At 53.7% G+C, this 26915-nt stretch overlaps 1 protein-coding gene across 1 annotated transcript in view; it reads left to right on the forward strand.

Annotated features, from left to right (window-relative positions):
* Positions 1-26915, forward strand: part of LOC111158139 (sidekick cell adhesion molecule 2) — a 287109-nt gene that overhangs the window by 162675 nt on the left and 97519 nt on the right. Inside the window, 11 exon segments of the mRNA XM_022520020.1 lie at positions 5461-5572; positions 7299-7489; positions 7637-7720; positions 9451-9645; positions 10925-11041; positions 12746-12913; positions 13769-13871; positions 20415-20591; positions 20946-21082; positions 21655-21802; positions 25605-25745. Of these exon segments, the coding sequence (XP_022375728.1) occupies positions 5461-5572; positions 7299-7489; positions 7637-7720; positions 9451-9645; positions 10925-11041; positions 12746-12913; positions 13769-13871; positions 20415-20591; positions 20946-21082; positions 21655-21802; positions 25605-25745 (1573 nt within the window).

A 26915-nucleotide genomic window follows, 5' to 3' on the forward strand; every position in this document is an offset into this window, starting at 1 on the left:
GTGTCTGGAAGGCCCAGAACATTCCAGAGCCCTACCATGTCCATTCCTGGGTCTTCTGCGCACCAGCAGAACTGCTTCCCATATTTCTGGAATTCCCTCCTTCTCCGGCCCCAGCTTCCAGTCGGCCTAAAAGGACACCTGAATATACAGAGCGGGGTTCCTCCCCCCATCGGGGTCACATGTATACCTTCTCGTATCAATCTGGGCTAGGGTCTTGGTCTGGTCCCCGTAGCCTGGAGCCCAGCCATGATGTGGGGCTGCTGTTTCAAGGGAACTTAATCATCAGGGGGAGATGTTTTCCCCCCATATATTCTCGATGATCAGAATACCTAGAGTCTAATAGAATTCAGTCACTGGGGAAGAGGCAATGTTCACAGTCTGAGTCAAGCCAGGCGTCTTCCTGGGTGACTTAGTTTACCCTGGGACCAGAGGCTGGAGTCCCCAACTCTGTGCTTCTCTCCAGCACCCAACCTCCTCCTCTCAGGCCTTAAGCCCATGACTCTGCGGGCAGACTCTGGATGTCCTTCACTCTTTGCCCCATTGCGACTCCCACCCCAGCCCTGCATCTGGCCCGAGGGAGGAGGGTAGGACCCTTCCGGACCCCCATGTCCGCCCAAGCCTCCCCCGGTCGTCTCTTTCCCCCACCCCATCACCCTCGCCTTCTGCTCTCACGTGGTGATTTGTACTGGATGAAGAGCAGAATCAGCTGATTTTCAGCTAATTTCTCCTCCCACGAGTGATTGCACTTCAAAACCCTGTTCATGTCACCGACACAAATCCCCCAGCCTGCCTGCCAGCCAATTTACCAGGAGCGACTGCCACTTCACCCACCACCAGCCGCCCTCACTGATCTCGGGGAGCACGGCCCCTCCCTCTACTCCCCCTCCTCGCCCCTTCAGCCCTCCTCTGCCCTGGGGACACTTTCTGAGAGGCCCTGGGGCGGGCAGGTGGAGGGATGCCCCTGCTCTTCAGAAATGGAGAAGTTAAAAACAAGGCCAGTGCCCCCAACCCCCGGAGTTGGGAGCAGATCCCTGCCCAGAGGTCACCCCGGTGACCTCACACACACTGTCAACCTGGACCGTGGCCCCACACGCAGGATTCAGAGCTGCACTGTCCGATGGAAATGTAATGGGAGCCACGGGAGTAATTTACAATTTGCCAGTCGCCTCATTTTTAAAAAAGGAAAAAGCAACGGGAAATTAATTTTATTAATGTGTTTTATTTGCCCCAACATATCCAAAACATTACCATTTTCACATACAATCGACAGAAAATATTAACGAGGTCCTTGACGCTGGGCTTCTCTTTCCTACTAAGTCTCCGACATCTCTGTGTTTCATGGTCTGAGCACATCTTTGGGCTGCTCAGTTCTCATCTGAAATACGTGATCTGCATTGAAACGTCATCAGATTTACGGCTGGAAAGGTGGTGGTGGATACCCGAGTTGTTCTACACATACTTAAAAGTGTTCTAATAGCTGATTTGGGGATCTTTTTAAATTAAATGTAAATTAGATCAAATTAAATCCCGTTCAGTCAAAGGGGCGCCAGTCACATTTCAAGAGCTCCTAGCCACCTGTGGTTCGCGGCCCCCATGTCAATGTCTGCCCCCGAGAGGAGCTTAGCTCCCTGCCCACACCCCTCGTGCGCGCACACACACGCACTTGACCTGTGGCCCAGGTAGTCACGTGGTCCTTGAGCTTCTGTTCCTGGTGTCTCTGGCAAAGTGTAGTTGGGACGATTCGAGGAGGTGACCCGGGGAGAATGCAGCACAGTGGTGTCCCTCCTGGTGCCCATTATCAGAATCATCCCGGGGCAGCAGGATCCAACTTTGCCTGTGTGGAGAGCCCCGGTGCATCCAAAGAGCTAGGGGGCAAGGAGCTGCTAGCATGGGGCCCCCATCAGAGAGCACCTGTCAGCAAGGTGTTCTGCTTAGGGCCAAGTCTGTGCCACCCAGGGCCGTCTTAACATCCCCAGTCCACCCCAAGCTGTCCATCTCTGCCTTCACACCACTCCAGAATGGGGAGCTGGTGAGGTCAGGGGGAGCCAGGGAACAGGGCGTAGGGGTGGGAGGGACAAGGGCCGTTGGCTTCTTTACTTCTGGGGACCAGAGAAAGGGAGCACCGTGTGGGAAACACAGTGCAGGTGGGGGGTCCTGGAGCTTGGGGAAAGGGGTGCTGGAGAAGGAGGTCCACAGAGCTACATGTCCAGAGCTGTCAAAGAGAATCGGGGTGGAGGAAAGGGGACTTGCAACCAGGAGGTGACGGATGACAGGGGAAGGAGAATGCATGCATGGGAGCTGGGGGGAGAGGGACCAGGGACGCTGGTGGCAGCCAGGAGCTGGGGGTAAAGGCTGAGTGGAGCTCAGAGGAATGTTCAGACAACTTGCGGCAGAGCGGACGGAGGCCAAAAGGGAGATTTGTTTCCCTCTGTGCCCTAGCAAGGACTGAGCCAGAGAGATGATTTGGGGAGTGGTTAATGGCACGCGTTTGCAGCCCTGGAGACCTGGTCCCATTCCTGAGTTTGTCCCTCATTAGCAACTGTCACTGGGAAGTAAACTACTTAATGTCTCCGGCTTTCTCAGCTTTCTCGTCTGTAAATTCTGGATGACGATAATGACCGGTCGCCAGTGGCCATCATGGTGAGGGAGTAGGCGGGTTCAGCAGAGTGCGGGAAGGGGCCGGATGGGTGGGACCTCTTACCCTCAGTTGGAAGGTCCTGGAGGGTCTGCGCCTTTCGCCTCCTGGTAGCCTCTGGGTCCATTACGTGGTTTCGGCAGGTTGGGGGAGGGAGACAAGGAAGCTGTCCCCCAGGATAGGGGAGTACCGATTCCGCGCCCAGTACTGCGCATTCCCCCTGGACAACTTGGCCGCCCCCACCAGGGCCCTTCTTCCCAGCATCCATCCCACCAGCTCTGATCCGATAAGTGTCTAAGCACTGATCTGAGATCCAGACCACGCGTTCCATGAGGACAGACCCCTGCCCATCTCTTAGTGGGGGATCCATGGTGCCCAGCACAGTGTGGCAGTAACAGAGCCCTCCCCCAGCAAAGATCTGTTGAGCAAGGGGCTGAACTCACAGAACCTTGCGATAACGGTCATTTTTATTCCCATATTGCCTTGGAGAAAAATCAAGACCCAGCTGAGGCTCCCCGCACCCCCCTCCCTGCCCCCCACCCCCGATGGCTGGGGCAGAACAAAGTTTTGAACTAGGTCCTCCTGACCCTCCCAGCTCTCCTTTGCTGGGTCCAGGGGTCTCCAGCTGTGGCTGGTCCCTCCCCTGCCAGGACTGAGGCATGACCCCCAGGATCCCCGGTGGATGTCTGTCTCCCCTTCACCCAGCCAGCCACCCTGAGGCCCTGGGCTGCCCCTCTTACCTTTAAACTCCGAGGGCTCTGTTTACCTGGCTCCGCAGTGGGACGCGTCCTTGGGCTCTAACTGTCTGTCTCCTCCTCCTGCCCCATTAATCTGGGCCGCGGTACCTGCGAGCCCCAGCATGTAATAAACAACTTAGAGCACACTTTTATGGATTTAGCTATATCAGCAGCTTTCAGTCCGATCACTCTTTATGGCACCTACATGAGGCTTTTATATTGTTGCAATTATTCTGCTTTATATGCTTCCTTTCTTCCCTCTTCATTTTACCTTATTTTTTACATTTTATTCCCTTTCCTAGCAAAGTCTGGAGTCCAGGCAGGAAAACCTGCCCGGGGCAGACCGGGGTGGCCCAGGGTGGCAGTGGGGCCATGATACACTCTCCCCATAAAGGATGTCCTGGCACGGTCCCCCATCCCCGCCCGCCCAGGGCTGCACAGGTCATTACAGTCGGCTGCCTCCGGAACCTCCCGGGAAGGAGGCAACTGGGTGGGTTTTCGGGAGAGAAAAAGCCCTTCGTGGTGGTTCTTCCGGGAGCCCTGGCGCAGGTGCGTGGAGAATGTGGGAGTTTCTGCCAATACTGGGTCTGTGCTGACCCACCAAGAGCCGGGCCACTTCTTAAAGAACTCAAACAAGGCAAAAGGCAAAGCTACTCCCTCTGGTAGAAGAGTTTAGGGTACGGCCTTGTGTCGCGTTTAGAAAGCCCGCTCGCGGTACGTTCTCTTGCATTTCAATGTCCCACCCCGAGGTGGCGCGGGGATAGCTCTGGGTCCATTCGTGTCTTCACTGAACAAATAATGCGTGCGCCCCTACTGTGTGCCGGGCATGTCTCTGGTGCTGGAGGGGATGTGAGCAAGGCTGTCTTTGCTCATCACAGGTTACCCAGCCGGGGCTTCAGCACAGGCAGTGACCTCTCGCAGTTCGGGAAATCCAAGGTCAAGGGACCAGCATGGTTGGGTTGTGCTGAGGCCTCCCCTCCTGGCTCGCAGACAGCTGCCTTCTCACTGTGTCCTCGAGTGGCAGAGAGAGAGCTCTGGGGTCTCTTTCTCTTCTGATCAGGGCAGCAGCCCTGTTGGATTAAGGCCCCACCCTTATGACCTCCTTCAAGCCGATGACTGACGAAAGACCCCATCTCCAAATACAGTCACATGGGGGGGGGGCAGTGGTTAGGGCTTCAACATACAAATTTGGAGGAGATCTAATTCTGCCCAAAAACAAGGCTCTGTGAGGTTCCTGCCCCAGAGAACGTATTAGCTTCCTTGGGCTGCTGTCACAAAGCCCTACACACTGCGGGGCTTGTAACCACAGAAATGGACTCTCGGACAGTTTTAGAGGCCGGATGTCTGACGTTGAGATATCGGCGGGCCTGCGCGCTCCCTGAAGGCTCCCCCAGACTCTAGGGGAGGGTCTGTTCTCGCCTCCCAGCATCTAGCAGTGGCTGCCAGTCCTTTGCATTCCTTGCCTTGGGGATGCTTCTCTCCAGGTCTCTGCCTCTGTGTGCACCCGGCCTTCTCCCCTGGGTGTCTATGTGTCTGGGTCTCCATTCCACTCCTCTCGTGTTGCCACCCTGCTGTTGGCCCGCTGGGTGACACGTGCTATTGGCCTTAGAACCCACTCGGATCCAGAAGGACCTCCTCTTGACTTGATCACACCTGCAAGACTCTGTTTCCCGAGGTTGCATCCACAGCTGCCGTGGACGTGAATTTGGGGGGTTACGGTTCAACCCAGTATAGGGAGTGTGCATTCAGGTGGTAAAGGGGGCCGGAGAAGACGTAAGGTCACAAGAGAAATATGGATGGAGGGAAGGATTTTGAAGGCACAGACAGGAGAAGGGGCTCGGGGAGGGTATGTTGTGTGACAGGAAGGTGGGGAGGGCCCCAGAGGTCTCCAGTGGGCACTCGCTGGACGCCATGGGAGCCCATGACCAGAGGGAGGAGGAGAGGTGACAGGGACCCGGGGGTCCTGCTGCTTGGGCAGCTGCCCCGTGGTCTCGTGGTCACCTGCCCCACTCCACGAGGACCAAGGTCTCCTGAGCAGAGATGGGATTTCCACCCTCTGTCTCCAGCTAACTCCTGATCTCTCCCCAGATGTCGGGGGGCCTGCAGACCCCATTGCCCCAACCATCATCATTCCTCCCAAGAACACTAGCGTGGTGGCTGGGACCTCGGAGGTGACCATGGAGTGTGTGGCCAACGCCAGGTGGGTGGTATGTCCCCCTCTCCCTGCTCCCCTGCACCCTGAACTCCAGCCAACGCTCCTGACCTGGGGGCTCCAAAGGGACCAGCCTGAGTTCAGAGAGGTCTTCACGTGTCACATGAGGACCCAGGAAAGGAGATGGGGCGTTGGCCCTGGAGGATGGGGTGACGCGTGGACCGGCTAGCTTGTTCTCTGTGGCCCTCAAGGAGAGACTGGGCCCTGGTGGAAGTTACAGGCCAGCAGACCTCAGTGCAACCCCGAAGGCGACCTGGAATGTCAGGTGTGGTCCTGGTTTGCGGGCAGCTAGGACAGGGACGTGGGGCTGGGAGATGGCTCGTGTGGGGGCCTTGGCAGGAGGGCAGACCTGGGGTTGGGTGCAATTGGAGCTCCTTCCTGGCCACGTATGACCCTCACGTCCCTCACGTGGGAAACTGAGGTGTCATCACATGTGGGTGCTGCGCTGTTCGTCCCACACGATTCCTGTTCCTCCCACAACTACCCTGAAGCCCAGAGAGGGCAAGCAACCTGCCCGAGGTCACCCAGCGGGCCAACAGCAAGGTGACAATAGAAAAGGCCACCACCCGAGGCCCAAGCCCATTGCCTTGCTCTGGGCCTCAGTCTCCTTGGCTGTAAAGCGGGACTGATTTGAGCACCCACCTCCCCGGCAAGGCGTGTAGGTAGAGTGCTGAACCCGCCTCGTAAGCACTCAGGAGAGGTGGTCGGATGGGACGGGTGGGGAGTCAGACCAAGGGCCCCAGGGTCACCTCCTGTTGAAGATTCCCAGACCGCGGTCCTGTAGCAGCGTTCCCCACGAGGGTGGGAGAGGCCTTTGCATGGAGCTCACTAAGGGCGCAGAGAAGACCCACAGCCCAGAACCTGCCTAACGGCCCCCGAGCCGGGAAAGCCCACACTTACTCCACCTCAGGACTCTTTTCCATGGGACCCCTCTGCACCCCCTGTGGAGCTAGCACAGACCCCTTGAGGGTCCAGCAGACGCCAAACGAGAGCAGGCCACAGGGTACCCGGGTGGCTCAGTCGGTTAAGCGTCCCGTTAAACGTCCAGCTCTTGGTTTTGGCTCAGGTCGTGATCTCAGGGTCGTGAGGTCGAGGCCAGCCTTGGGCTCCACACTCGGTGCAGAGGCTGCTGGAGAGTCTCTCTCTGACCCCCCCCACCCCTGCTCGAGCTCACGCATGTGTTCTCACTCTTAATCCATCTTTTAAAAATATAAAAACAAAATAAATGGGAACAGGACAAACCCAATCTCGGGGGGTCTTGAGAGGTCGGGGATGGGGGCGCCCGACTCATCCTCTGTCTAGGCAAGGGGCAGGTATGTCCGGCTGCCTGCCTTTCCCTCTTCAAACCTTGAGTGTTTCTCTCACGCCCCACCTCTAACGCTGTGCCGCCCTCTGGCCTCTGCTCGGACAGGGCTCTGCGCCAGGGGGCAGAAGAGCGAGAGGCCCGGCCCAGGCGGCTCCTGTCCTCTGGAGTCCCGTGCACCAAGTTAGTGCCGGGCTGGGCTCCAGCTGCCTCCCTGCGTTGGAACACCCGGCCTCGGCACAGGGGTGCAGCTGTCCCATTCTGTAGACAAGGAAACCGAGGTCTGGAGTGCTGCCCCTTGAAGAGGGCGGGCTGGGGCCCTGGCCTGCCCTCCCACCCACCCCTGCCCTGGCCCTTCCGGCCTCTCCCAAGTCCCCGTGGCTGGGAACCTACTTTCCTCTCGCCCTCCAGGCCCCTGATCAAGCTGCACATCATCTGGAAGAAAGACGGGGTTCCTCTGTCGAGCGGAATCAGCGACTACAACCGCCGGCTGACCATCCCCAGCCCCACGGGCAGCGACACCGGCTACTACGAGTGCGAGGTGGTCCTGCGCAGCAGCAGCGTGCCCGCCGCCGTCCGCGGGGCCTACTTGTCTGTGCTGGGTGAGATGGGGCGGGGCTGCTGGGGACACCCCCTCCCAGGGGTAGGGGCTGTAGGGCTGGGTGGGGCCTTCTTAGGGGTGACCCGAGCGGTGGCTGTATCAAAAGGAGCATGGCTCTGAGCCCCTCCCCTGGTCTTTCCTCCGGCAGAACCACCTCAGTTTGTCAAGGAGCCGGAGAGACACATCACAGCGGAGATGGAGAAAGTGGTGGACATTCCCTGCCGGGCCAAAGGTAACACAGTGGCAGGGTCCAAGGGGAACAAGGACCCCCAACCCCCAACCCCCAACCCCGGACCTCCAGCCCTTCCTGTTTCCGTCACAAACTTTTCTAAATTCCACTTCCTTCTCCAGGCAACGTGACTGAGCAGGGAGTCAATCTGGCAGTGAGCAGAGACCCCAGGAAACAGGCCAAATTACCACACTCTCAGGACTAGAAATCAACCCACGTTACCATAACTTGAGGGCTACAAATGAATCCAAATTACCATAATTTCAGGATAGGCGACAGACTGAAATTGCCCATAATTCGGGAGTTGTAGACAAAGCCAAATTACCGTAATGTCAGAACCACTAGAACTTGGGGACATCTTGCCTGAGATGGGTCTCATGAGTTCCACCTGGTTTCTGGGCCATTTTGCTCCATTTCCTCCCCTACTCTCTCCTACTTAAAACACCCTTTGTCTGAGGTCCTGAAGAATTTCCCCTTCCCCCCCCCCATTCTCCATCTTTCTGGCCCAACTGAGCTACAGGACAGCCTGAAACCGGGGTGAAGTCTGGCGTGGTCAGATGGGAGGTAGAGAGCGTGCACCACGGCCCGGGGTCCGATGGTGAGCAAAGAGGCAGGACGTGGCTTAGGCAGGATGAGAGTCTCCGTGGAAGGCGTGGGTGAGGACTCCCCCTCTGAGACCGCACCAGGGGAAGGCAAAGCTCCATTCGTTCACCCGACACACAGTTTTTGGAGGCTTTACCAATGTGCCGGTACTGCTCTCGGGCTGGGGAGGTGCAAACAGAACCAAACAGCCAAATCCTTGCTGTTACGAAACTTATACTCTTAAGAGGAAGGCAGACGAACTGACAAGTGAAGATACCTTATTTCATTTCACTGAAAATGCCATGGGTGGTGAGATGCCCCATGATTTTATGTGCCACTAAGAAAGAAAAAAGACTGTCAATGAAATTATGACATGCTTTCGATAGTAAGACACATCCTGATTGCAGAAATGTTGCAACGTGGAAGAGTGTACCCCCTGAAACAGTGAAATACAGCATCCTGGGATGTCAGCGTGGAGAAGGGCTGGGGAGGAGGAGGGGGAAGCAACCGGGCTTCGGGGGCTTGGAGCGCTGGGGTGCTCTTTTGAATGGAGTGCGGGAGCTGCTCTGGGGAAGTTGCCTTTGAGCAGAGACCTGGGGAGAGAGAGCGGGGAGGTTGGGGGTACCTGTGGGACAACCATGCCAGGCCAAGGGTGTGTGACTTGGGCAAAGCTGAGAGATGGGAGCCCCTGTTCACCTCCCTCTGCAGACCAGGTAGGAGGGGGCTCCGAGGGCCGCCCAGGATCCCTAGCCCCCTCCACATGCTCCTTGACATGGGGGATTCTGCGGTCACTGGGTCTGGGAAACCAAGCCCTGGTTGGAGGTTTCTAGGATACACCACAAACTCTGCTAAATTAAATGGCAGTTAAAAAAAATTAATTTGTCTAATCTAGCATTTCCAAGCTAAACTCATCCAGCTAAATGTTCTTGGAACCCCTGCTATTAAAAAGAACTTGAGAAATGCCATGCCAAGAGCATTTTCCACCTCTTCCAAGACCATTAAGTAGCACCTCTGAGAAGATTCTAGAAACCAAGACACACAGGGATTCCCCGCCCCCTTCCCCTCACCCTGGCCACCGATTTCTAGGCTCAGAGGTGGGCGGGAGGGAGCCAGGAGGTAGGCTGACAGTGGGCCCACGTCTGCCCCCCCAGGCGTACCACCACCCTCCATCACCTGGTACAAGGACGCGGCCGTGGTGGAGGTAGATAGGCTGAGCCGCTTCCGGCAGCGTGGCGACGGGGGACTGCAGATCAGCGGGCTGGTGCCCGACGACACGGGCATGTTCCAGTGCTTTGCCCGCAACGCAGCCGGCGAGGTGCAGACCTCCACCTACCTTGCTGTCACCAGTAAGTTGGTCCTGCCCCTGCCCCTGCCCTGCATCCGTCCCACCCAGGACCCCGCTTTCCTCCAAGCCAGCAGCCTCTTGAGAAGAGATGCTGCATCGTACAGGGAGAGGATGTCCCAAAGACCGTCCCCCAGCAGCCAGGGTGGCTGCCGCCAGCTACGCCCCTGGCTTTCACAGCCCAGGTCTGGTGCTCCAGACCCCTGAGCCAAGGACGACTTCGCTGGCTCTTTGAGAGAAGCAGCCGTGAAACCACAGTCCCCGCTCTGGCATCCGGGCAGCCCCTGGCTTCCCGGCTCTGGCATCTCAGCGGTCGCTGGCTTCCCAGGCAGGGCTGAAGCCGCCCCGTCCCAGTGGGGAAGACTTGCTTACTTCTCCAGGGGGGAGCCCAAGCTTGAATTCCAGCCCCCACTTCAGACCTTCTGCCCTCTCTGGGTCTCTCTGGGTGGTTACGAGAGCTCTCCTGCTCTCTTCGTGGAGTTGCGTGAACGCGATCTGCTCTGTGAGCGGTTCACACCATAGACGGCCGAGCTCGGTGTGCGTGCAGAGTGGCGCTGGGTTCTTTGTCTCAGCAGCCGAAGGACATATGATTGTGAGCCTCCTTGAGTCCGTCCTGGCTCATCACCCAGACCCACAGAGGTCCCCAAACAGGGCAACTGCGGGGCAGAGGGCGAGAGGGCAGAAGGGCTGCTGTCTTGCTTCCTGCCTCTGATGGGAGCCAATGAAGCTGGGGCTGGTCCCTCCCTGAGCTCTGCCCCATGCACATCTGACCGGACGGTTCCCTGAGGGCCAGGCTAGGGAAGGCAAGCCCAAAGCCAGAAGATTGCACTTAGCATTGAAGAACCATGGCTCAGCCAAGCCGCGGACTCTCCAGGGCCAAGCCTTGTGAAAAGTGGGTCATGTTCTTCTGTTGGCCGTAACCACTTTTTCTTTTAAGAAACCAGAGCCTCCATGTCCTATTCGATGAAGGACACATCCCATTTTTCTTGGAATGGAGGGTGGGAGCTGCCCTCGGGGGTCCTCAGTTTCCCCAAATGGAGGCCTAAGAATCCAGGCTGGGGCAGTAGTGTAGCCTGGGTCCGTCCACAGGGCAGGTGGTACAGGGAGCCCTCACGGGCCTTCTGGGCTTTTTCCCAGTGCCGGGGCCCCATCAGGACATCCACATCCTTCTCTGTGGGGGCACCCACAGCAGCCAGAGTGGCAGGGGCGGGACGAGGACCTGTTCCTCTGGCTGTGGGGCCTCCTCCAGGGTGTAGCTAAGAGGCTTCTGTCTCCTTCTGCAGGCATCGCCCCCAACATCACCAGGGGCCCCTTGGACAGCACAGTGATCGATGGCATGTCGGTGGTGCTGGCTTGCGAGACTTCGGGGGCACCCCGGCCAGCCATCACTTGGCAGAAAGGTAGATGGGACTGATCTCCTTTGGACATTGTGGCCCTGTGACCCTCTAGGGTAGTCTTCAGAGCTCCATTCTGGAGCCAGCCAGGTTGGGTTCCCTTTGTCCAGTTGTGAAGGTCGTGCACTGCACAACCAGGAGGGCATCCATCTCTCACACCACAGGATGAACCTCATGCCACCTTGCTGGGCTCAAGGGCCAGCTCTGCATCTTCTGACACTGGTGACCTGGGGTGAATTATTTACTCACTCCAAGCCTCAGGGCCCCCATCTGTAAACTGAGGACCATAGTACACATAACCTGGGCTGGCATGAGGATGGAACAAGGGCAGCGGTGAAGCCCAGTGAATGACAGTGGCTTGATGATCATATTGTGGTGGTGGCTGTGAATGCCGGTGGGCGCTGTCCCTCCTGCAGGTGGCACAGAGGGCTCCGGACCCCTGCACCAGCCCAGCTGAAATGGTCCTGCTCCATGTGCCTCCTCCACCCCTGTTTCAAAAACTCGCCTTCCAGGCTCTCCCCGTGTACACACACGCATGCACACACGCAGTCACTCCCTCCCACCTCCAAGTCTGCTACAGCGAAGCTTCTCCCCAAGACTCACCTGCCCCCAACCCCCCGGTCCCCTCATGACCCTCCCCCACCGCCGCTTTATTTTTCCACCTCCTAATATACAAGATAAACTGCCTATCCCAGCCACTTATTGCCTGATGCCCCGCAGAGTCAGGGCTTTCAGCTTTGTCTGCTGCCATCTCCCCAGGGCCTGGGACAGAGTCAGGCACATGGTCATTGCTCGATAAGTGCTTGTGGAATGAGCGTAAGTACGGCCAGGTACACGTATGGACACGAGCACCCTCTCCTGCCACACTCACTAGTTTGCTATTCCTGGCCATGTGTGCAGAGAGACACACCCGTAGCCTTGCACGTGGAGATGCCCCTCTGTACAGACTGGGTGGCTCAGTCGGTTAAGCACCTGCCTTCGGCTCAGGTCGTGATCTCAGGGTCCTGGGATCGAGCCCCATGTCTGGCTCTCTGCTCAGCAGGGGGCCTGCTTCTTCTCCCTCTGTGCTCTTTCCTCTGCCACCTTTCTCAACTAAATAAATTTTTTTTTTAATAAGAATACAATAGATACAATAACCCGAACTTGCACTCCCGGGCTCCTGCACAGGGCAGACCTCATACCCCTCCCCCAGGCAACAGGCCTCCCCAGGTCCCACCGCGGAGGGAGGGCTGCCCCCGTCCCCATCCCCGTTCCCATCCACCTTGCCTCTGCTCCTGGCTGCTCCCACCCATCACGTTCTTCCGCTCTCCTGAAGGTGACTCTCGAGAAGCATCCTGCGGCGGGATGCCCGTCACCACCTTGTCAGAGCTGTCTGCCCCCTCCCCCCAGCCCGGATGCCAGCTGTCTCCGAGAGCTGTGCCTGGCTGCATCAGGAGACAGTCCCTGGCCTTCTCTGGTGAAGGGCAGACAGCCTGGTGGGTGGAGAGACAAGAGGAGACCCGGGCTCTGTGACCGAGTGCCCTTGTGCCCGTCACCGTGTCAGAAACCCACCCAGACCTCAGCGCCCATCCCGGCCAGGCCCTCCCAGCATTTCTAAAGCCGGGGTTGGCCTGAGAGCACCTGCCCAGAGCCCCCAGGGAGCAGGAGCTGGGAGGTCTCAGAGCAGGGGAGGGGCTGCGCACTCTGAGCCCGCCCCCGTGTCGCCCTCAGGGGAGCGTATCCTGGCCAGCGGCTCGGTCCAGCTGCCACGCTTCACGCTGCTGGAGTCGGGCAGTCTGCTCGTCAGCCCCACGCACATCTCCGATGCCGGGACCTACACCTGCTTGGCCACCAACTCTCGGGGGGTCGACGAAGCCTCAGCTGACCTGGTTGTGTGGGGTGAGTGTGCAGACTGGGGACACCTGACACGTCCACGCGTGGGTGCGTGTGTGCCGAGCACGGGCTCTCGCCGCCAGCGCCCCTCATCCCCACGGCTGCCTCCCCAGCCCCTCATCTGAGAAGGGCAGGGACAGATGAATCCAGAGGAGAGGGACCAGGAAGGCCAGGGCTCTGCAGATGATGCCACACGAAGGGCCAGAGAGTCCCTCTTTCTGACTTTGTGGGCTAGACAGCCTCGGTCCCAGCCCCTCGGCTGACTTGTCTCTTTCATCAAAAGCCGCTGCCGCTGGCCGTGGCCGTGTTCCATTGCAAGAATATTTACCCAGACAGGTCACCAGCCAGACCTGACCGTGGACGCTCGGGTGCTGGGCCCAGCTTTCGGGAAGCTTCTCACGCCCCTTGCATCGTTAGATTGTACCGCCTGGGATCCCCACCCAGGATCCGCACCGTGGGCCCCCCAGGGAGGCCGAGCACCGGTAGGCTGGCTCGCGAGGCCGCAGACCGGGAGTCAGAGGATCCTGTTGTTACCCAGGCTGGACCGCTCATGTGCCGATTGTCTCCGATTTCCATTCCTTCATCCCTCCCAAGGGTTTCTGGGGGAAGATTCAGTGAGATCCCACTCAGAATGTGGCTTCCAAGAATGCAAGGGCCATGGAGCCGCGTTGTCCTCATTAGCATTCTGAGTCACCCACCACGGTAGAGGCGTCCACATGCTGGGTCTGCCTTCACCTGCCCGTGGCATTCAGCCACACGGGCCCGGGTCACCTGAAGATGCCTTCCCCACACACCTGCCTCTCACCTGTTCCTCTGCGTCTGCTCCCCTTCTCACCACCCTGTGTCCCTGCCGTCTTTCAGCCCGGACCCGCATCACCAAGCCTCCCCAGGACCAGAGTGTCATCAAGGGAACCCAGGCCTCCATGGTGTGCGGAGTGACCCATGACCCCCGGGTGACCGTCAGGTACTCCCTCTGCTGTGGCCCCAGGAAGCGTTTAGAGGGGAGGGCGGCTTCAGGGATAGCTGTCGACACCAAGGAGGTTAAGTGTGACTGTGGGGCCAAACCGTGCCTTGGGGGGACCACCTGCAGAGCTAGGGCAGGGCTGAGCTAGCTTGAACTGAACTGGGCCATGTTTGGGGGGGGCGGGGTAGTGATACAGAAGAGTGGAGGAGGGAGGGATGCAGGAGGGAGGGGCGCGAAGGAAGAGCCATTGTGTTTGCTGACACATGGAGACTCTGAGGTGTTCTTGCCATGACACAGGACCTCACTCTACCCCAATCTTTGACCCAGATCTTAGGTCCTCTGCCCCCCCCAAGTGGACATCAGCTGGGTCTGGGTAAACAGGCGTGGGAGCAGAGATAGGCCAGGGCAGAACACACATGTGAGAGGAAAGTGCCCCAAAATGCGGCCACCCCACCACCCACCCTGGGAGCTGGGACCTTGGTGAGCTACTTGGCTTGAAGGCAACAGGTCCCCCCAGGGAAGCCACTGGAGATGGGACAGCAGCAGGCAAGATGCGTGTAAAAGCCAGAATCCCTCCTGAGCCCGGGCTGCAGACACCTGGGCCAACCCCAGGAAGTTCTTCGGGAACTAAGACCGGGAGAAAGTGGTCCCTTCCGGGCTCTCCCTTGAAGTCCGGGATGCTGAGTAAAATTAACTACTTTCTTAGAAACAAATATCCCCTCCATGTTGCTTCTGTGTCTTATGGCCAATATCACTGCCAAAGCAACTGGCTGGAAGGGGCCGGCTGGTGCCACCTGGGAGGCTTGGCCCCCACCGCTCTGGAGGCAGCTGCATCCTGGGGCGCCATCTGGTGGCCATTGGGCATATAACAGTCTATACGACCACACCAAATGGGCCCCCCGGAAGCCAAGGTTGGCATAAAGAACACTAGACTTTTATGCTAAACGAAATAAGTCAATCAGAGAAAGACAATCATCATATGATCTCTCTGATATGAGGAATTTGAGAGGCAGGGCGGGGGGTGGGGGGGAGTTGGGAGGGAAAAATGAAACAAGATGGGACCAGAGAGGGAGACAAACCATAGGAGACTTAATCTCAGGAAATGAACTGAGGGTTGCTGAAGGGGGGCATGGGTAGGGATGGGGTGTCTGGGTGATGGACACTGGGGAGGGTATGTGCTATGGCGAGTGCTGTGAATTGTGTAAGACTGATGATTCACAGACTTGTACCCCTGAAGCAAATAATACATTCTATGTTAACTTAAAAAAAAAAATACTAGACTTAGACCCACACCCATTCTTTGAGAATCCATTGCGGGCCCCCAGTTTGCAAGCAGGGGCCTTAACATAGATGTCATTAAAATACTGTCAATGCAAGAAACAAAATATGCTTGTAACTGGGATTAGTAAATTTTGTAAAATTATAAAAAAATAACGAATCCCAGTATAAATAGAAAAAATAAAAAACAAAAAAAAAAAAAAAAAAAAAAAAAAAAATATATATATATATATATATATATACATACACACACACACACACACACATATATGTATCTTAACTATAAAAATGTTCTCCAGGAGAACTCTGCACATCCCCCTACCACCAGAGAATATTGCTGTGTATCTCAGGCCCACACCTAAGTGGTAGCTCTAATTTTAGCCCCTATTAATTGAAAACCTTATAATAATAAAGGTTTTATTAATAATTTTTTATATTTATTTATTTATATAGTTTATAGTTATTTGCATATTTTATATATAATTATATATAAATTCAACAACGCTTGAAATTGGGGTTTTATTTATTAAAATAGCATCCAGCTAGCATTTGGAAAATAGTTGCATATTTTAGTCATTGTCTAGACAGTTCCTAATGGGCAAAGGGATTCGGGGACCCCTTGCAATACAGCTCCAGCCCACCTCCCAAGGACCCTTAGGGACCCACAAATAGGAAAACCATATTCCAGTTCACTGGGGACTCCTGGCCTTAGAATGGAACTCCCCATCTAGGGCAATCTCCTCGATGGGGAGAGAACACAGAATTGGTCCCGCAGGCCCCAAAATTGTCAGTCTGTGGCCAGACCCACCCCTCTATCTCCCACCCATTCCTTGGACTTGAAAACCCTGTTGGAGATTTAGGGAACACACGGGAGTTCCCTGACCAGACAAGCTAAAAGGACCCAACAAGCAACCCAGTCAAATTACAGTGATGGCCACTTAATTCTGTGTTCTGTGCCCTCCTCAAGATCAAGCCAGAGTCCAGGGGTCACAGCCCAAGCAGGTGCAGGTTGCCTGCTCAGACAGCTTCCAGAACGACCTTAGGAGAAACTCTTCTGTTAGGTATCTGAGCCGAGATCGAAACCCAGTCTGAGCAATCCACTTGTGGCCACTGATAATACTAATCAATATTTCCATTGGCTTTTTTTAATTATACAGCTAATAGATACCCTTTATAGGAGGGAAATATAGAAAATGCAGATAAGCCGCCAAAAATGGAGAGGGAGGGATAAAGAAGAGAAGTAGGTTTATCTGTTTCTCTCAATTTTAATAATATTAATATAGTAATATAATAATAATACAATGGTGATAATATTAGAGTGTCATCTATAAAAAACCTAGAGACACACTCTGTCTGCTTTTTCCCCTAAGAACCCATTGTGAATCTCTTCCCTTGTCCATAAATATTCTTGTATAGACCTCATTATGTGATTATTCACTCGTCCTTTGTGTGGATGTAACATAATTTTTGTTACCAGTTCCCCAATGCTGAATATTTGGCTGGTTTCTCAGTTTTTTGCTACTATTAAGAAACATCACAGGGCATGGCTCAGTTGGGCATCTGACTCAATCTCAACTCAGGTCTTGATCTCAAGGTCGTGGGTTTGAGCCCCATGTTGGGCTCCATGCTGAGTGTGGAGCCTACTTTAAAAGAAAAAAGAAACATTATGATGAATGTCCTTGTAACTAAATATTTTTGCCCTTCTTTGATTTCCTGAGGACTATCTAATATTATTTAAAGCTGAAAGTCCTGAAAATTGCTCATCAAAATTGTTTAATAGCCAGCTATATAATTACAGATGATTTTGGAAATTTTCTACCCTGAATTAAATGGACTCATGAGTTGTCGTTTTGTTTTTTTTGTTTTTTTTTTTAACTTTCTACTGTAGGAAATTTCAAATATAGCCCAGAGTAGAGACACCCAGATCATCAGACCTTGCGTGCCCAGCTTTTTTTTTTTATTTAAACTCAATTAATTAACATAGAGTGCATTATTAGTTTCAGAGGTAGAGTTCAGTGATTCATCCATCTTATATAACATCACGTGCCCTTCTTAATGTCCATCACCCAGTTACCCCATCCCTCCCACGCCCCTCCCCTCCAGCAACCCTCAGTTTGTTTCCTATGATTAAGAGTCTCTTATGGTTTGTCTCCCTCTGATGTTGTCTTGTTCTAGTTTTCCTTCCCTTCCCCTATGATTCTGTTTGGTTTCTTAAGTTCTATATATGAGTGAAATCATATGATAATTTTATTTCTCTGACCGACTTACTTCACTTAGCATAATACTCTCTAGTTCATCCACATTGTTCGTTGCAAATGGCAAGATTTCGTTTTTGATGGCTGCATAGTATTCCACTGTATATGTTGGTCTTCCTTATCTATTCATCTGTCGATGGACATCTGGGTTCTTTCCACAGTTTGGCTGTTGTGGACGTTGCTGCTACAAATACTGGGGTGCAGGTGCCCCTTTGGATCCCTACATTTATTTGTATTTTTTGGTTACATACCCATCTCTTGGCCTCAGTGATTATCGACATTTGGCTCACCTGTCTCCTATCCATCCACACTTTTTTTTTACTGCAATATTTTAAAAGCAAATCTCAAGCGTGTCATTTCACCTTGAAATATGTCAATGTGCATTTCTTACTTAAAAGGAATTTTCTTGAAACATAACATCCATGTCCCTGTCACACGGAACACAATGAACCATCCCTTGATGTCTGTAATACCATATTACAACGTCCCTGATTATCTGAGAGGTGTCTTTTTTTTTTTTAAGAGAATTTTTTTTTAAGATTTTTTTTTTAGTCAGAGAGAGACAGAGTACAAGTCAAGCAGGCAGAGTGGCCGGCAGAGGCAGAGAGAGAAGCGGGCTCCCTGCTGAGCAAGGATTCCCAATGCGGGACTCGATTCTAGGACCCTGGGATCATGACCTGAGCTGAAGGCGGTGGCTTAACCGACCGAGCCACCCAGGCTTCCCTGAGAGGTGTCCTTTTAAAAGTTGGTTGGTTTAACTCAGGGCTGAAACAAGGTCCACACGTGGCATTTTGTTGGTGTGTCTCCTTCATTCTACACAGTCCCCTCCCCCTCCTTTTAATGTTTGGGTTCATGACTGCTTTGTCTACCTGCAGTTAATTAGTTGCAGAAACCAGGTTCTACAGGACAGTGGTCCAGCTAACTTTTTTTTATAAAGGGACAGAGAGTAAATATTTAGGCTTTGAGGACTAGAGAGTTTTTGTCACAGCTCTCCAAGTCTTGTTTGTACAAACAAGGTGCAAACAAATGAACATGTCTCTGTTTCAGTAAAACTTTATTTACACAAACAGGCAGGGGGCCACAGTTTGCTGACCCCTGCTTTGGCCAGCTGTTCTTTCGTGATGCAGTACACCTGTTCTTCTACCCCTTGTATTTCTAGTTAGACTCAAGTAAATGGCTGATTAGATTCGGGCTTAGTTGTTTGGGCGCAAACACTCCACAGGTGGTGATACTCCCTTCCTAAGACACCACGTCCTGGGGCCAAGAACGTCTGTTTACCATAGGCTGTTTCTTAAGCAGGAATTACTCCCCGCCCCCTAGATTTCCTTTTAAGTAAAATTCTACACGTGCCATCAGCGCTGTCAAGGATGATTCTTTTCTAGCTATGGAGATGAAGGCGAATACGTCTGACACTTTGTAAATGTATATAAAAAGCCTTAAAATTTAACTCTGCAATTTCACTGCTGAGAACTTATCCCGGAGGAAATGATTTAGAAGGTATGGAAATCTGCTGCAAGGATGTTCCTCACAGCATTAACTATAACGTGAGAGAACAAGGAGCCCTTCCCAGAAGGGCGGGAACAATTGCAGAGCAGCTGTGTGGGTCCTACTGAGCAGCCGCGTGGGTCCTACTGAGCAACCAGTACAAACCGGTACAAACCAGAACAAACCAGGGCCTGAAGGGGTCACATTGCAAAAAAGAGTCTGGGATACTTTGTTGCTACCCGTTATTTACCAGCTTGTGCTCTGAGAGTCGAAATCCATGGCTATCTTCTGTGGCTCCCTTACTACCGGGGAAGCCTTTTCTTTGAACTTACACTATCCTTATAGCAACCCTAGAAGGTGGGTGGTATTATTTTTCCTCGTAGGACAAATGAGGAAACAAAGGCACAGGGAGGCTGTAAACACACGATCACGAAGCTGGTAAGTGGCCAAGGCAGCATCTGACCGAATCTGAATTCGGACGGAGCACAACAGCACTGTGGCGCCAGGCCCCCTCGGGGCAGGGGAGAAAAGTCTGAAATGGCGATGTTCCGCTGTTACTCATGGTTCCCCGTGATGGGAAAGCTTTTCAGTTTTCTTGCCCTGAATTTTTTTTTTAATTTTTTTTATTTGTAATTGCAATTTGTAATTTGTAAATTATTTTTTATTAGCAATTGCGATTTTCTGATTTTTTTTAACTTAAAAATATTATAGGCTCATTCTCCCCAGCAGTTTTAGATTCCCTGATACTGATAGCTGTCACACCTCGTGGCTCAGGCCACAGAGTCCCCGGCTGAGCGAGTGACGGGTCATGTGCAAAACTGCCCAGCCCCCCTCCTGGCTCCCTGTCCTGGCTCCCGGCACCCTGGCCAGCCTTGCCCCAGGAGGGCATCAGCATGACGTGCTCCCCAGAACTGGCACCCCACGTTACGCGGATGACAGTAATAGTTGTATTTTCTCCAGGATCATTCCAGGGGAGATATTTCTTATTGTCAGGCACGGGCATGTGTGTAATTTCTCAAGTCCCCCTTTGTACTGACTGACCGAAGCTAAAGTGATTTTTTGGAAACTAAAGTCAATTTGTCACGGTGATGCATTGATCTAATGATTCCCCTCATAAAACTAATTCCAAGATGTAGTCTGGGCGGAAACTTTCATTCTTCTTCCAGCTGTACTCTTTTAACCTCTTCGGAAGATTACCTTTTGCCAGCTCTTTCCTGCTGGCTGCTTGGTGGTGACTTCTGGCCAAAAGCAACACGGCTCTGACCTAGACCTGAACGGGAGGTATAATGGCTTCGTGCGCTAAGCCTCCTGGACAGAGCACCCTGCGACAGGGACAGAGGGCTGCAGGCTGTGCGGGTGCCCCCCCCCTCGTGCTCCCACCAGGGACCAGCCCCAGGGGGCCTGTGTCTCCTGGGGAGTGCCCTGCCGCCTTTGGGGCCCTGCTCCAGACCAGCCCCAGGCTGAGCCCCGGCAGGGCACCCTACTTCCCGACCTCTCTTTTCTGACCACTGCTCCTTCCCCTCAGGTACGTCTGGGAGAAGGACGGGGCCGCCCTGGGCACGGAGAGCAGCCCCCGCATCCGTCTCGACAAAAACGGCTCCCTGCACATCTCGCAGACGTGGTCGGGGGACATCGGCACGTACACCTGCCGGGTGCTGTCCGCGGGAGGCAATGACTCTCGCAGTGCCCACCTGCGTGTCCGGTAAGGGCGCTCCGCCCCCAGCATAGGGGGTACAGGCCACAACAGGAGGCTTATGTTGGCGGATGCCCAGGCCATGTGGGACCTGGGTCCGCTGTCCTCTGGGGACATACCAGGCCTCCTCCAAGGCCTTCCCCCAGCTCAGTTCAGCTCTCGGCAAAGGGCGGGGGACTCTGGATACGGCTTGGGACGGGGCGGGGGGCGGGGGGAAGGGGGGGCGGTCCCCAGAGCCTCCAGTCCAAAGGCGGAGCCATATGGCTACGCACAGGCAGTTGTGATGTTCAGTCTGAACCCCAGGCACCTGTGTGTCCCCTGACTCCAGGCTTCACAGGTGACCCCACCATATCTCTCCTCCAGGCAGCTGCCTCACGCCCCCGAGCACCCTGTGGCGACCCTCAGCACCACAGAGAGACGGGCCATCAACCTGACGTGGGCCAAGCCCTTCGACGGCAACAGCCCCCTGCTCCGCTACATCCTGGAGATGTCGGAGAACAGTAAGCTTCCCCGCCCCAGCCAGCGGGGAGCAGGGACTCGGGGAGTCAGCCTGGGGCCTGGCTCCAGCTCCCCTGCTTCCCAGTTCCTTGCCTTTGAGCAGGCCTTCTGGAAGCTACAGCTTCCCTGCAAAATGAGCATTGGCCCGTGCCTCCCCCGGTCATTGTGACAGTGGCATAACATCACGGTGGGGGGAGGGGACACGCAGGGCCTGCCACTCCAGAGCCTCCCAGGCAGTGGCGATTTTTTGCTTTTTATCCTCCAAGACCCCAAGCTGTGAACTCCAAAATTAGCAGGCCTCATTTGAATGATGTTTTAAATACAATTTGCCTGGAGCTCATCAGTTGGGGGGTGGGGGTAGCTAGAAAAGGCAGGTGCATCTCCGTTCCTGTGACCCCTTGCTTCCTCCCCAGGGCATTCCAGCCTCCCAGGACAGGTGGGCTAAGGGGACCCAGAAAAATGACGTGACCAGCCTCTAGTGGACCAAGTCCAGGAGGCTGTCCTCTGCTAGAATGGGGTAGGGAGCAGGGCCTCCCGGGATGTCCCCCTCCGCCTGCACCCTCTGTCCTCGTAGATGCCCCCTGGACGGTGCTCCTGGCCAGTGTGGACCCCGAGGCTACCTCGGTGATGGTCAAGGGCCTGGTGCCGGCACGCTCCTACCAGTTCCGCCTTTGTGCAGTCAACGACGTGGGGAAGGGACAGTTCAGCAAGGACACGGAGAGGTGAGGGGGGCCAGTGTTCTTCCAGAGGGGCTCTGGGTGACTCCGTCAAAGGGAGGGTCTGAGGGGACCTACAGCTGAGTCCCATGTGGCATCGTGGGGCCTAGCTGAGCGCAGACCCAGGCCACCGCCTTCCCGGCCCTGGGGGCTTCGGCGTCTGCCTCTGTAGAATGGGGCAGCATGACTCACGCCTGCCTCACAGGGACGCCACAAGGAGAACGGGAGGCGACACGGGAGGCACTGTAAGCGGTGCCTGGTGTGGGATGAGCCCCCACCGGAGTTAACGGTCCCCTCACGGGGAGCTGGCCAAGTTCAAAGACTTACCTGATTTCCACTGTAGCTCCTCACAGACGCCATCACTGTCACGTGGCCATGAGGTATACGGGGCCGTGGATCCACACGGGTCTCTGTGTCCAGTGACTTGCACAATGCTAGGTCCTAGTAAGCTTTCAGCAAAGATTCTGCAAAGTGATGAAAATGAAGTGAAAACAGAGGCTCATCCACTTTCAAGCATCATCCGGGAAGACCCACTTATGTAGGAGGCCATTCTGACCGCCTCAGCCCCATAGGATGGAAGGGCAGAGTGACAGCGACACAAATCCCACGCCCCCAAGCTGTGTGCTCCTCTTCCCTCTTCCAGGTTTCTTTTTAATTCTTCCAGATTTATTGAGGTACCGTCAACACAGAACATGGTGGAGTGTAAGGTGGACAGGTGCTGATTTACACAGTGCAACAGAATTACCACGTGGTGTTGGCTAACCCCTCTATCCCATTGCAAAATCACCATTTCTTTGTGGTGGCGAGAACATTTAAGATCAATTTTCTGAGCAACGTTTAAGTATATGATACAGTATTTTTAGCTACAATCACCGTGCTCTCCTTCAGATCCCCAGAACTTACTAATCTTATCACTGGAAGTTTGTGCCCTCAACCAGTGTCTCCCGGTAGCCCCCACCCACCCGCCCTTCATAACTACCACTTTCCACTCTGGCTAAGTTCAGCTTTTTTAGATTCCACATGAGTGAGATCATACAGTACTTGTCTTTCTCCGTCTGACTTTATCTCACTTAGCATCGTGCCCTCAGGGTCCATCCATGTTGTTGCAAATGGCAGGATTTCCTCCTTCTCCTGGCTAAATACTATGCCGCTGTATACATACACCAGATCTTCCTGATCCACTCGTCGTGGACAGAGGCATGGGGTGCTTCCGTGTCTTGGCTGCTGTGGCTAATGCTGCAGTGAACATGGCGGTGCAGGTGTCCCTTCAAGATCCTATTTTCATTTCCTTTGGATGGACAGATACCCAGAAGTGGGACAGCTGGATCATTCGGTAGTTCTTTCATTTTTTGTGGGACCGCCATCCTGTTTTCCACAGTGGCAACACCAGTTTGCATCTCCACCCCCCAGTGCCTGAGGATTCCTTTTCTCCATGTCCTCACCAACACCTGTTATCTCTTGTCTTTTTGATGATGGCCATTCGGACAGGTGGGAGGTGATATCTCATTGTGGTTTTCTTTTTTTTTTTTTTTTTAGATTTTTATTTTTATTTATTTGACAGACAGAGATCACAAATAGGCAGAGAGGCAGGCAGAGAGAGAGGAGGAGGCAGGCTCCCTGCTGAGCAGAGAGCCCGATGCGGGGAGCGATCCCAGGACCTTGGGACCACGACCCGAGCTGAAGGCAGAGGCTTTAACCCACTGAGCCGCCCAGGCGCCCCTCATTGTGGTTTTCATGCGTGTTTCCCTGATGTTGAGGGACGCCAAGCAACTTTTCACGTACCTGTTGGTCATCTGTGGGTCTTCGTGGGAAAAATGCCGATGCAGATCTTCTGCCCATTTTGAATTGGGTTGTTTTCCTTTTTTATGCTCTTGGGTTGTATGTGTTCTTTATGTGTTTTGCATATTAACCCCTTATCAGACGTGGGGCTTGCAGATGTCCTCCCCCATTCAGTGTGTGGGCTTTCAATTTGGGGAGTGTTTCTTTTGTTGGGCAGGAGGTTTTCAGTTTGCTAAGGTCCCACTTAACTTACTTTTTGCTTTTCTTGCTTGTGCTTTTGGTGTCCTATCCAGAAATCACTGCCCGGACCAATGTCAAAGAGCCTTTCCCCATGTTTTCTTCTAGGAGTTTTATGGTTTAGGGTCCTACCATTAAATCTAATCCATTTTGAGTTCACTTTTGTGAGTGGTGTAAGATGGGGGTCCAGTTTCATTCTTCTGCACGTGGCTGTCCAGTTTTCCCCACACCATGAATTGAAGAGACTATCCTTTCCCCACTGAGAAGAATTACTATTGTTAAAATGTCAGTGTTACCCAATGCCATGTGTAAATCCAATGCAATTGCCATCAAAATTCCAGTGGCATCTTTCCTGAATTAGAAAAAAAAAAATCCTAAAATGTGTACAGAGCCACAAAAGACCTTGAGTAGCCAAGGCAATCCTGAGAACAGAGCTGGAGGCATCCCATTTCCTGATTTCACACTATCCTCGAAAGCTGTAGTAATCAAAACAGCATGATCCTGGCATAAAAATAGACACTTAGACCAATGGAACAGAATAGAGAGCCCAGAAATAAACACTCACATATATCGTCAACTGATATTTTTACAAAGGAACCAAGAATGTACTTGGCTGTTGAAAAGACTCTCTTAGGTGTGTATGTACGTGAACATCTGGCTTAAATCGATCACTTGGTTCTGCCACAGTTTCAGTGAGCTTGAGTCTTTGTGGCTCTCACGAGGGGGATGCCACAGGGGTCGTGACACCCTAACAGGAAAGCGAGGGGGCAGGTAACAGCCTGGCAGGGAGGATTTATTCCCTCGCTGTTTGTTGAACACCTACTATGTGCCCGGCTGTGTGTAGACCATGAGGGCTGCGGGGAGCAAAGTGGATGCGGCCCCAGCCCTTCAGAACTATAAAATCCCGACGACACAAAGCCTCAAGTGTCGGGAAAACCACCCTCCACTTTCTCTGGGTCTTCAGGCTTCACTTCAAGCCCTGATTCATCTTCCTGATGAATCTTCACACTAATAGCCCTGAGTCACGAAGAAAAAGGTTATCACCCTCGCTCGCAGGCTTTACAAAGACATGGGAGTTTGCAGTACGTTTTGGAAAGCTATCCGTCAGAAAGAAAAAAACAAAAATAAACTGAGAGGGAGGGACATCCATCAGAAATAATTAATTTCTGGTTTTAATGGGCGCGTGTCAGTTGGGCGAACGGCACACCGCAGTAGAACACTGTGTCCCCCAGCAGTGCCAGAGAAAGACATGCGGTGATGCTCGCTTCTGGAAATGGGGGATGGGCCCCCACCGCCACCACGTGCCTCCCCAGCTCCACCTGGCCTGCCCTGCCCACAGCTTGGGGCTCAGCTGGGCAGAAAAGGAAGCCTCATCACACAGCACCACCAGCCTACAAGTGTTTAACACTCCTGCTTCTGAAATACTGGAGGACTCAAGACGTCATCAGCCCCCACAGCAGCTTCTCTGACATCCGGGAAACTGAGGCCCATGTCCCTGAGCTGCACAGACACAAACACATCTGGGGCTTTGTGGTGTTTTGAAACGATTCCATACGTGGTGTCCTTGAGCCTCAACTAGTCTTAGAAAGCAGGCAAGTGGAGGTTTATTATACTCCTTTAAGAGGTAAAGGAGCAAGCTCAAAGAGGTTAAGTGACTTGCCCAAAAGCACACAGCAACTGTACAGAGTCATCCAGGAACCGAGCAGCCTCCTCGTATCCTGTTAAACTCCTGTATTTGCCCTCGAGACTAAGGGTGGAAAGACCCACCCACTCTTGATGTTTTCCTATCCAGGGTCTCCCTCCCCGAGGAGCCCCCCACAGCCCCCCCGCAGAATGTCATCGCCAGCGGCCGGACCAATCAGTCCATCATGATCCAGTGGCAGCCGCCTCCCGAGAGCCACCAGAATGGCCTTCTCAAGGGCTATGTCATCAGGTAGGTATCCCCTCTTCCCTGGGGAAAGGAGGGACAGCCCCCACCCAGGGGGAGGGTTTGGAGTGGATGGGAAAACAGCCAAGTCATGACAGGTCCTTCTCTCACAAAGGCCACCACGCGACAAGAAATGACTTTGCCCTGGTAGGAAGGACTCAGGTTAGACGTGTAGAGGAACTACCAGAAGGCAGTGTCTTGGAAAACAATGGGAATGCTTGAGAGAGGAGGTACAGTGTGATGTCCTCAAGGCTGTGTGGATAGGCAGGTCGGCCACACGGCAGGGCTTCACAGGATAGGCACAGGGAGACGGGTAACTCTCCGACGGGCCAACCACCCCGGAAACCAAGAATACTCCATCTGAAGCCACCATACTGAGCCAAGGGCTGGTCAAACGGTAGACCTCCTTTAGCTGGTCCTTACCGCAAAATGAAGCCCAGTTATGGAACCTTTTATGTCTACACTTGACCGAGGGTTTTTCACTGGTAACCTTTAACTGAGTTATTAAGTGCTACTAATTGGGGGTCGTAAATTCAAATTAGCATAAAATTGAAGTTCCTGAGCGTCCATCAGTATTCTGAATTCTGGCAGGCTGCAAAATGCGTTTCTTTCCTGTATGTGTGCGCGCTCCAGCTTTGGCATGCCCCAGATCTGGAGGGCGTTATCGTTGACTTGACCACTCCACGATCCGTTAATTTTGTTGTGGGTTTTCAGTGAACCCTAATGGCGAGTGGTGCTCAAAGGGTGTTCCCTAGACCAACTGCGGCCTCGATTTGACTGCAAACTCTCAAGTCCTACACCTGATCATGGAAAACTTAGAAGTGGGCCCAGCAACCTGGATTTCTGCAAGCCCTCTGGGTATTTCTGGTGCATGATAAGCCACTGAGGACCATTGTTACGGGGTCTTGTAACACATCAAAATAAGCTGGAGCCTCTAATTTTCCAATAACATATGGGTTGTGGTTCTCCTATGATCTAACCATCCCCCCAGACTTTGTCCATACAGACCCACTTCTGTATTATCATGTGTTCTTTTTCCGGTAGAAATTGGTAGAGTAGGTAGCTCAAGTTTGTTCTCTCCACCTAAGTCAGTGACTGTCAAAAGAGGGAGCCACTCCTTTGGAGGGACAAAGAAAGTGAGCCCAGCCTTTGGACGTGGCTCTCCATCGATGACCC

The sequence above is a fragment of the Enhydra lutris genome, unplaced genomic scaffold (assembly GCF_002288905.1).
Source record: "Enhydra lutris kenyoni isolate GAN:26980312 unplaced genomic scaffold, ASM228890v2 scaffoldscaffold57, whole genome shotgun sequence".
In the NCBI taxonomy this organism is placed as follows: Eukaryota; Metazoa; Chordata; class Mammalia; order Carnivora; family Mustelidae; genus Enhydra; species Enhydra lutris.